The 11,806-nt window shown below is 35.9% G+C and overlaps 1 protein-coding gene across 2 annotated transcripts in view; it reads left to right on the top strand.

Moving 5' to 3' along the window:
- The window catches only part of RNMT (RNA (guanine-7-) methyltransferase), a 26,077-nt gene that overhangs the window by 5,357 nt on the left and 8,914 nt on the right, over positions 1 to 11,806 (top strand). For both annotated transcript variants that reach the window (XM_008581103.1, XM_008581102.1), the window contains 5 exons: positions 667 to 802; positions 3,624 to 3,749; positions 6,160 to 6,272; positions 7,802 to 7,983; positions 8,509 to 8,673. In XM_008581103.1, coding sequence (XP_008579325.1) covers positions 784 to 802; positions 3,624 to 3,749; positions 6,160 to 6,272; positions 7,802 to 7,983; positions 8,509 to 8,673 — 605 coding nt within the window. In that variant the 5' untranslated portion in view covers positions 667 to 783. The remainder of the gene's footprint in view (positions 1 to 666; positions 803 to 3,623; positions 3,750 to 6,159; positions 6,273 to 7,801; positions 7,984 to 8,508; positions 8,674 to 11,806) is intronic.

The raw sequence follows: 11,806 nt of genomic DNA, 5'->3' as shown, positions 1-11,806 counted from the left end.
TATATATATATATATATATACTAGCAGGAGAACTTTTTTCAAGAGAAAATGTTACACTTGAACCTAATATGTAAAATATGTAAAAAATGAGGCACTTTGGCTGAAAAAGGAGGGGGGGGGTCTGAAGCACTTTACCTACCATGGCATTTTTATAGAATGCCTAGGGCCTCAGGGTGTGCTGGTTGAAAATTGTTGAATTGAATTAATAGCATATGATATTAGAAATTGCTGACACTGAACATAGCATCCTGAGTTCTAATCCCTTTATATATATTATCTTAATCCTCACAACAATTTTATAATATAATTATAGCTTAATCCTATTTTATTCCCTTGTAGGAACACCATCCACTGACTCATTTATTTGAAGAAATCAGAACTCTGGAAGAGTACTGGTTTTATTAAGACATTGATGCTAAAATGGTACAGATGATGAAAGATCTGGATGAAAATTTTAAAACTTAGAGATGTTTTTTCAAAATAGGGAACAGGGGAAGACAGTTCTTAGGTCTAATGATAATTAATGGGATTTCTCTGATTAATGCCATTGCTTAGTGAAGTTCACCAATTTCAGTATTGTTTTATCCTTTTATAGCTCAGATGCTCCGAGGCTGATTTTTACCAAGTTCTGATCCATAATTTTGTTCCATTCTCTTTTATTTTCAGAATCTTCAAGAAGGACATGGCTCAACAGTAGCTGCCCACTACAATGAACTTCAGGAAGTTGGTTTGGAGAAGCGTAGTCAAAGTCGTATTTTTTACCTAAGAAACTTTAATAATTGGATGAAAAGTGTTCTCATTGGTAAGATTTTTTTTTTTGCCTTTTACCTTGGAATTTTTAATTTTAGCTTATGTTTTTGTTTTTGTTTTTTTCTCCCTGATGATCAACTATACACCAAACTAGGGGGTCTTTAATTGCTATTCATTTAATTATCAAACCTTGACTTTATAAAGGTAGGGCCAAAACTAAGCCTTCAAGAAAATTCTTTTACTGTATACTTGGGGTTGGCTACATAAAATATTAATGAGTGTTTAATTGATATTAAGTTATTCAGGCTTTCAAAAGGCAGTGTGCTTCTTTTATACTTAGAATTAAGGTTACCTACTGCTATTAACTATTTTGTTTCACTCTAATAGTTTTGGAACAATGACATTGTTGGATTAGACACTCTGATTCCATTAAGTCAAGAAAATGGGCAGTGTCACTATTTTCTATTTCTGTGCCTTTAATGAGTTGATAATGGTCATGTGTGCCGATTGTCCATTGAACTAGTTTCTCTTGTATGGTCTCTTGGAAGAAATAAAGTTTGAGGATTGAAACCATTTGACTTTTTGGAACCAACATTTTATCGATGGAAACTCACCTTCGATGTGAGCAGAGAAATTATAATTCAGAATATAATTATTGCTTTGTATATCTAGTGCATTAAGTAGTCAGACTCTTACATGAGTTTAGAGAATACTTAAAAGCCTGGTGCATTTTGAAGTTTTTCATAATAAAAAGTTTTGTTTTTTTTAAGCCAGTCTCAGGAAAAGTAAGACTGCTTTCGTAATTATACCAGAAAGAATAAAGTGCTAATTATGAGTACTTTCTACTAATTTTGAGTTTTACAAATTTTGTAAGATTAACTAGGCTAGGGCCGGCCTGGTGGCGCACTGCTATAGTGTGCCGCTTGGGAAGCGCGGCGTCGCTCCCGCCGAGGGTTCGGATCCCACATACAGACCGGTTCCCGCTCACTGGCTGAGTGAGGCGCCGGAGCACCACGGAGGGCTGCGATCCCGTTGCCGGTCCCGGTCCGGTATGGGGGCGACACTGAGGGTTGCGATCCGTTGCCGGACACGGAAAAAGACAAAAAAAAAAAAAAAGATTAACTAGGCTCATTTTGAATATGTTTTAATATTTTCTATCTCACTTTTTAACATTCGTGTTTTATTACAAAAATATGACTTATTTGACTCTGCCAGTTGTCAGTCAACTAGAGCAAACTAGTGTCTACTTCCCTTTTTCTTTTTTTAAGGTTAATATTATGGCATTTTTATTCTCTACACTTAATGTTCTCTCTAGACCCTTGTCCTAACTTTTTTTTTAGCTTTTCCTTCCTCATTATCTTCAATGATGCAGATAACTTATCATTGGGTGTTTTTTATGATATTTTTTTATGTATTTTTTTAATTGAATAAATATTTTCGAGTCCATACTTTCCATGTTGTTACATGTATTAGTTTTGTCATCAGGAAAGCAGGGGGGTTTTAAAAAGCTTTCAGTGACACTAAGCAAAATTTTATCTCTCAGCATATTCATGGTATTCTTTCCTTTTTCAGCTGTTCCAGCAACTCTTTCAATGAGTGCTTTGCTATCTGCACCTGTTTTTCTGGTCCTAGTGCAATCTGTGATCTGTGCCAAGTTCCCTCTCTAGCTTTTTCCTTTCTCTTCTCAACACTCATTCTTTGTTATTTGTTTTCTCTTCTTGGTGCTTATAGTTTAGTAAATAGTTGAGTGTAGTTCTTGGATGTGGTAAAGATATCTTTGAAAATAATATTTCATAATGATTTTCCCTCTCATTGTCTTACTGTATAGAAATAGATTTTATAATTTTTTTTCCCACTCTTTCAGTATTTTATGCTATTTTCTTAGGATTTATGGCAGAAAGTTAAATATGGAACACTTACGCTTCTATTAAACTTACAGAGAGTGAAAGGCAGAAGTATTTGTACAGAATATTTTAGCCATCAAAGTATTACATGCATGAACTAGAAATGTTAAATTCAGAATGATAAAGAGAGGGAAAGTAGATCTAGGATTCAGTATTGTGTCGAGTTTTAGAATTCCTGAATACTTCAGTTGTGTGAGATTATTAACATGCTTTTAACTGATATTTGAACCACTTGGTTATTGATATATGGTGACCTACTGATTTTATTTGCAGGCTATTAATGTGATTATGTAGATTGGGCTGTTTAAGGATCTTGATAGTAAAACTAAAAGGTATTTGTAGTTTTTTGACTAGATTTTGTATTTCTTTTGGTGGTAAGCCTGGCATCTTCTATGAAAATTAATGATAATTATCATTTCATAATTTGATTTACTTAAGTGTATAATAAGTTACATACCTAGCATTTTGACTAGATTTTGTATTTCTTTTGGTGGTAAGCCTGGCATCTTCTATGAAAATTAATGACAATTATCATTTCATAATTTGATTTACTTAAGTGTATAATAAGTTACATACCTAGCTATGGAAAGGAAAAACTACAAAAAAGTTAAGGATAATTAGTTTTTCTTTTATTACAAACAAGTGACTAGTCTTTTTGTATTATTTAGAATTTTTAATGTCTGCTATTTAATGTTGAATCAAGTTCTGAAAGTAACCTTCAAAAGCTTTCTTAACTTTCTAAAACGCCAGACACATACTCTTTAATCTTTAATGATAGAAGATCGAGTGAATGGACTCTTAGTTATATTTTTAAATACTTATCAAAAGTTAGGAATTAACTACATGAATGAATGTGTAATAGTTTATATTATGTGTCAGATGTAGATTAGTAGGTATTAGAGGTAACAGTTTATGCTTCAGTAAAAATGAAGAATAGATGATTTATTATGACTGGTTTCTCTCTTTTAGGGGAATTTTTAGACAAGGTACGACAGAAAAAAAAACATGGTATCACTGTTTTGGACTTGGGATGTGGCAAAGGTGGAGATTTGCTCAAGTGGAAAAAGGGAAGAATTAACAAGCTAGTTTGTACTGGTAAGATAAATAATGGTATGGGAAAGGATAATTTTTGGACAATCAGGTGAATGGAAAATAAGGATCTCTTTATCAGCATGATGCTAAAATATGGCAAGATATCTGGGGACTGTGTATGAGATGGGTGTTTTTTAAAATTAGTTATAAGACTTTCCTGATGGTTTTGTAATACAGTTAATTACCAGTCAGTGGGATAACTTATTCTTCCTGAAAGGAAGGAAGCTGTCAAAGATAGTTGGAGTTACGTCTAAAGGACAAACTCGAAAGTTTTTTCACTGGGAAAGATAGGACAATTTGAACAATAAAAAGAATAGTGATGAAACACTTCAAATAGATGGAAAAGCCTCATTGTTCATCCTTAGAGGTTGCTAGGAAACTTACCATTCATAAATTAAAGGTAGGGAATTATACATTTTTCTTAGCTCTCCAATATGAACCATATTTCAAGGTGACTAAATGTTTGAAAGGAAATTCCTCTTCATTGAGAAATTATAACAGATAAATGGAGGAGGAATGACAGAATGAGAAAATCACTGTTTTTTTCCACTCTTGATGAAATAATAGATCTAGGCAACAATCTCAAGAAGATGCTGACACCATTAAGGGAAAGGCTGATAAGGACTTAATAGATGGATGAGTCAAGCACCCAATGGCCAGTGTTAACACTGAAATGGAACTGATAGACGTTATGTTCTTTCCAATGTCATGAGTGTGTAGGAAGTACACAGCACCACCTCCAAAGTATTGTCTATATCAGCATTTTCTCAGATTTTTTCAAAAATTACTGAGGACCCCAGAAAGCTTTTGTGTATGTGTTTATATCTATTGATATTTATCATATTAGAAATTAAACCTGAGAATTTTAAAAATACTTCTTATTCATTAAAATAAAATTGACTGAGAAGACTGGCTTTTGTTTTTTGGTTTTTGTTTTTTTACATTTTTGGAAATCCCTTTTGAGTCTAGAATAATAGGCGACAACTAGATAGATTCCCACACCAGTTTCTGCACTGAATATGTTGTGATGTTATTTTGCTTGATAAGTAGTTACACAATGGAGTATTTTAATAGCCTTTTCAGATAATTGTGGGTGTTCGTCTTTGATACTATGTCAGAACTTCACAACTGGTGCCTTAATTGTTAGTTACCATGTGGAACCTGAAATTTCTTTTTTTTTTTTTTTTTGTCTTTTTTGAGACCGGCCGCACTGCGCTTGGCCAGCGAGCGCACCGGTCATCCTATATAGGATCCGAACCTGCGGCCCAGCGCCGCACTCTCCCAAGTGCGCCAAGGGCTCGGCCAGGAACCTGAAATTTCATTGATGAACTTTTCATACTGTATTACATTAAAATTGATTGATCTGTCTTGCACTTGCATGATTTTGTAATATTTGGAAAATATTATTCACTAAGGTTATGCGAATCTTCAAAATGTTGACATTAAGAAATCACATTTGTTTAATATCACCCCTGATCAGAAAAGTCTAAGTATTGGGAAGATGTCCAGCCCATGGTGGTACATACAGGTTTTTCAGAATTATAATTTTTGCTTGAAAGTCAAATTTTCTTTTCAGCAACAAATACTATTCATTTTTTTTCTTTGAAATGACAGGTTCACTTTGTTCATTTTCAAGAAAATATGTGCCAGATACTAGGGTCTGCATAACTGTGGTTTGTCATTCATTCTTTCAAGTCAAAATGGTTTCCTATGAAAAAAGTGGCAAGTACTGCTCACAACTCAAAACAGTCACACCAATACTGTTCTTTAAGATGACCACCAAACTTACATAGCAGAAATATTTTGTTACTTCCCATTTCATCACACAGAATACTAAAAAGATGTGTATTGAAGAGCCAAGTTTTAACAAAATTAACTTTTACAACTTTATCAAAGACATTCTTAAATGAAACTGGCTTTTTCCCCCTATTAGTGGTGAAGAATGTATGAGGTACCAGTACCAGACGGTGCTGGTACTTTGTACTCATGAAAAGGGGCTGGTATTTTACCCACCATTGGTTTTGCACCCTTAGTGCAAATCTCAAAGTAGGGAAGAGGGCAAGTAACATCTTATTATGAAAATAGAAACTTGCTATTTCCAGAAATGGGCTTATATATTGTATTAGATGTTATAATTCAATTTGGAATCTAAACTTCTTGCTTTTAACTTTGAATAAGCATATAAAAGTCATGATAGAACTTTTCTGATACTAGTACCTGTTGAGAAAGCTTTAAATTCCTTTTGAAAAATAATAGGGCATTTGTACTGGAACAAAGACTTTTTCTTTTGTTTTAAAGGAAATAGAATCTTTCACTAAGGCTGGATTCCCTGCCAAAGTTTATCAGTTGAGATCAATGTCTACATTTGTGCCATTCTGTGTTGGTAGTTACTAACACCCTTTCACCCTTTCAGATATTGCGGATGTTTCTGTCAAACAGTGTCAGCAGCGGTATGAGGACATGAAAAATCGTCGTGATAATGAATATATTTTCAATGCAGAATTTATAACTGCTGACTGTTCAAAGGTACAGTTTTGTTTTCATTTTTGGTCAATTTATTGTTTTACATTTTTAGTTTGGGTAAATGATTTGTTTTAAAAATTAATTAATTTTTTAAAATGTGCTTTGAAAATTAAAAATCTTACGACGTGCATTTTCAGTTTTAACTAGAAATTTTATTATGATAAATTTCTTTAAACAACCTACAGGGTACTTCTGGGAAGTTTTTGCTTTTAGTAATTTGAGTTTTTGAAATCATTTGTTTTTTTTCTGTTTGGACAAGATTTACTTTTCAATGTTTTGAAATAGAACTGAACTTATAGCATGTTTTGTTCATCTTGTAATTTATTAGGGTAGTTTCCCAACATATCAGAGTCTGTCTGTTTTTTTTCCACCTTCCATCTGTTTTTGAATTTCTTAACAACTATGAAGTTAAAAGGAACTACAGAGGTACTTGAGTAGTGAAAGTCTCACCATGAACTTTATGTTCTTTGCTGACTTGTTAGCTCATTAAATTATTGTAGATACCTTTAATTCTACACATTTTGTTTGCAGTTTTGAAAGTGAGACAGAAAAGTGGTAGTATACTGCCAAAAAGTTGGAAACCTTTAAAACATGTTTGCGTTTTTTTTAATGCCAAAGGCCAAGTATTTTTTAAACCCAATTTATTGTTGACTGTTATTGTACTTTTGTAAAGCCAAATGAAAGGATCAACTTTAAATATCATATTTGGGGTGGAAAATGGCGGTGCGTCTGGAGCACCCGTGTCGGGAAACAGCGCGACCCTGAGTGCTGTGTGCTGTGATACCAGAGAAGTGACTGCATTTCTAAGAGCAACAAAGGACGAATAAATCTTTCAACAACGATACTACATCGACAAATAAGCGGCAGAGGGTTCGAGGTTTTGGGGCCGACACGGAGAAAGACTCCAGGGGGTTCCCAGGTCCGGCTGCAGGAACAATATTGGCTGCCCACACGGCAAAGGCTGGGAGAGCCAGCGGAGGAACAGCGCAGAGGCATCTGAATCACGCTGAAACACGCCAAAAGGCCCACTCGGCGACCTCCGTGAGTCACCCCCAGAAAAATCCCACTTGCGGGGCGAAGCCCGATTATTCCCCGCCCATAACACCAGGCTGGGCGCCCACAACAAAGCTGCCTCCATTTTCTAGGGTGGAGCCAGGCAAGCCCGGAATAGTGAGGGCTGGCCAGTCATCTCTATCTGGCGTGGCTCCCCGCTGGGACGAGCTAATTGCTTACCTTGACGCAGAGCATCCGGCCTTGGTGTTATCAGCACCGCACTCTACCGAGTGAGCCACGGGCCGGCCCTCCTAGGTTTTTTAACTACTGTGAAAATAGGAATCAAATTATTTTGGTAAACCAGAATAAAAGAATGATTTTTTATGTCCCTTATACATAACAAGGGGAAGGATAGGTTGGTAGTAGGGCATGTCTACTTTTATTTTAAGAACATTAAATTCTAGAAATTAATTTATTAAAAAGTTTTTAATCTACATTGCAGTTACTTCAAAATCTTAATCTATTTAAATTTTTTTCAGGAACTTTTGGTTGACAAATTTCATGACCCAGAAATATGCTTTGACATTTGCAGCTGTCAGTTTGTATATCATTACTCATTTGAGTCCTATGAGCAGGCTGACCTGATGCTCAGAAATGCTTGTGAGAGACTGAGCCCTGGAGGCTATTTTATTGGTACCACTCCTAATAGCTTTGAACTGATGTAAGTACTTTTAAATATCTTATGGTTTACCAAATATTCGCTATTAAGCTTACAGTATTATATTAAGTAGCAAATGTATATCAGAAATAGAGTTTATAAAACATGCTATGTAAATCCTACAAGTGCTAAGCACTTTGATAATGTATTTTAGTAGGTATTTAAAGTTCAAAAGATGAATTTATACTTGAACTTCTAAAACCTCCTTGTGTGGACATTGGAGACCAAGGTTGCATTGAGCCAGAAGTTGTAGTGGTAGGCAAAGTTCAGGTCAGATACCAAGGCACAGAGACTTAATCAGCTGTCATGAGAGTGACACCTTTCCTTCCAGCCTAGTTTTATTGGTGAGACTGTTAATGATCTTTTAGTGTATTGTTTCTTAAAAGTAGTTCAAATGCAATTAAAAAGCTAATCAAGTGTCTTTTTAATTGCATCACGTAGTTTTTTACATGCATAATCTGATCAAAATAAATCTACCCTAATCACAATTTTTATCTTTTTATTTTGGTTGGGGGATAACCCTGATAGAAGACGCCTCGAAGCTTCAGAAACAGAATCATTTGGAAATGAAATATATTCTGTGAAATTCCAGAAGAAAGGAGATTATCCTTTATTTGGCTGCAAATATGACTTCAGCTTGGAAGGTGTTGTGGATGTCCCTGAATTCTTGGTCTATTTTCCGTTGCTAAATGAGTAAGAATGTCATTAATCTGTTACTATTCTCTTTTTGTCTTAAGAGAGAAAGAAAAGAGGGGGAAAAAAAATCAATATTTCTATTTATTCCTTATTTTAAATGGGGCCCAAAGAGCAAGTAGAACCTTGTAAAAAAAAAAAAAAACTAGCCTCAGATACATAGGTCTGATACAGATGCTATAGGTCTCTTACAGCCTAATTTATTTAGTTTTCTTTTATTTCTGTTTTTTTTTTTTTTTTTTTTAATCCTATGGGTAAGAAAGGGAGCCAGTTGCCTTCAACTTGTGACAGAAAATATATTGACATTACAAATAGCAAAAGTTTTTTTTAAGTGACTACTAATAACTTTAGTAATATAACGTGAATCTTCATAAATCAAGGATCCTCCTTTTGACAGAAATAGATATTAAAAGTTGTCTGCATTTCACTGTAGCTCTGAAATTGCCTTTGTCTCAAAGGCAATGTTAATAATAAAATCCTGACTTAGGAATGTATTCTCCCATGCGCCTAAATTCTTAGGGGTTCTGACCAACTGTAGACACAGGAAAAGTTAGGAGTACTGGGCTTTGTTAGGTAAGGCTTCAAGGCCTTGTGATACACCTCGGTCTTGGGGCTTCCCTGATGATGAGGGTGGATGGTGATGTGTATGCAAGTCAACTTAAATGCAGGCCATGTCACAGGTGATGGAACTTGATTTTCTACTTTTTAAAAACAAAAATCTTTTATTTTGAATATTAACTGAGAAGAAGAAGAGCTTTATTGTCTGCTTATTTTTGGTTGGTGATTAGTTAAATTGTGACTTAGCTTGTAAAATTACGGGTATAGGATCTTCAGGAGTTATGTAATATATAAAAATTTAATACAATAATATAAGAAAGTCAAGTAGCATTGTGACTGAACGTGAGGAAAATAGTTCGCACAATTTTATAAATATAATCTATTTATAAAATTTAAAAATTTGAATCATTTTGTTTTTTGATTCCTAAAATTAGTAAATTTGGGAGAAATGTTATTGCTCTTCAGTTTTATAAAAGCAGTTAAACAGTTGTTTTTGGTATGTTGTATCCAATGTTTAGTGTGTTAACTTGTGTTCGGTTAACAAAGTGATTTTAGTATACCCCAAATGATAAAGAATAAAATAAAAGATTTTTTTTTTAAATGATAAACAGTCACTAGCAATCTTTTCTACTTAAATTGCCTGATGATGATAACCCTATAAAGTCACAAATCATCACTATTATCTTACCCTGTATTTGTTTTGGTGGCTGGCTGGTAAGGGGATCTGAACCCTTGACCTCAGTGTTATCACTGTTATCAGCACCACACTCTACCAAGTGAGCTAAGCAGCCTGCCCCTAACTTTTAAAAAAATTAGTCATTGAAACAGGTATGTGGTAAGACAGAATTTCAAAATGTATAGGGATTTTGAGGTACCCTTTTGCCATTAAATTAAGAAAGTAAACAAAAATATAATTAGCTTTTTAATGGCAAAACTTATTTAAATTGGTCAAACTGGGTCTCAACTCCTTGTAGTTGTGGTAAGTTGTGATTTTTTTAGGCGTAAGACGGTTTCATTTCTAAAGGCTTATTTTGGAGGTTCATGATAGAAAATTAACTGGGACTTTGCTTTCGTTATCTTTTCAAGGAGGGCTGATTCAAATAACAAAATCCTGCCTTACCTATGGTTCATAAATGCAAATCCCAGTGGCCCTTCAATATTTCCTGTGACCCTTTTCTCTCAACTGTCATCTCACACACAAGCTCTCCACCTACCTCTTCAGGGTTTTTTCCTTCCTTCCTTGTCTTCCTTTATCTGCTGCCTGAAATCATCTCCAGGCTTCCTCGTATTGTCTATAGATATATCATTATAAACTTGGCAAATGTACCTGCGCTCCCAGCACCGCACTCTCCCGAGTGTTTTTTCCTTCCTTCCTTGTCTTCCTTTATCTGCTGCCTGAAATCATCTCCAGGCTTCCTCGTGTTGTCTATAGATATATCATTATAAACTTGGCAAATGTACCTGCGCTCCCAGCACCGCACTCTCCCGAGTGTGCCACGGGCTCGGCCCTAAACTTGGCAAATGTAGTGGAGAAAAACAAAACCTGAGAGTATAACAGGGACACCTAATGAAATTGAGGATTTGAAGAAGACACCCGTAAAGAAGGATTTTTAAATCAGGATCTAATAGGAGTGGCCAGTTGAAGACTGGAAGAGTGCTCCTGACACAGGGACAGCGTGTGTGAAGGTCCTGAAGTGGGAAAGCTCAACTAGTTTATGGAGCTGAAGGAGAGCCACCGTGACTGGGTTTTAGGGAACTGGGACCCAGTGGCTTAAGATGAGGCAGCATTCCTTTATAAACAAGTGCCTTAGAGGCCATGTGCAAGGCTTTTAAGTTGTGTCCTCAGTGCACTGGAGCCCAGTAAAGCACGTTGAGCAGGGTGGTGACATGACCAGGTATGTATTTTTGAAAGCTTAATCTGGCTGCAGTTGGAAAGTTCATTGAGGGAAGAGTAAGAATGGAAGCAGGGAACAAGCAAAGTGTCCCCGGACTGGTGCCACTAAGTGGTGATGGTGACTGAAGCAAGGTGTTGGCAAATGACAGAGGTAAAAAGTGGACATTTTGTAGGTAAAGTAAGGAGGACTTAGTGATGAATGGAATAGTGTGGGTATAGGAGAGAGGGAGGTGGCACAGGTCATTAGATAGATTTATTGATATAGCAAAGATTGTCAGAAAAACAAGCTAGTGAGGTTTAGGTTTGGAAGGTTAGAGAATGGTGGTGGCTCGTCCAGGTCGAGGTTTCTAATGAGCAGTGGAATCAGCGAGCTTGACAGAGGGAGAGCTGAGCCACCACAGGTGTCTGTCAGCATGCCAGGTAGCCAGGAGGGACAGTGAGCAGGACTCTGGCCAAACTGCTTAGAACCTTAACACTTAGAAGTCAGGAGGAAAAAAACCTGTAAAATAAACTGTGAAGAAGCAGCACAGGATACAAGGTAAAAATTAATAGTGTATCTTGCCAGAGAATCCATGAGATGCAGATGAATCTTTTAAGAAGGAAGTTGGGGGGCCGGCCCGGTGGCGCACTGCTATAGTGCGCCGCTTGGGAAGCGTGGCAGCGCTCCCGCCGAGGGTTCGG

This window comes from Galeopterus variegatus, unplaced genomic scaffold (assembly GCF_000696425.1).
Source record: "Galeopterus variegatus unplaced genomic scaffold, G_variegatus-3.0.2 Scaffold2265, whole genome shotgun sequence".
Classification (NCBI taxonomy): Eukaryota; Metazoa; Chordata; class Mammalia; order Dermoptera; family Cynocephalidae; genus Galeopterus; species Galeopterus variegatus.
Note: the sequence above shows the minus strand (reverse complement) of the source record. Positions and strands in the feature narration are given on the sequence as shown.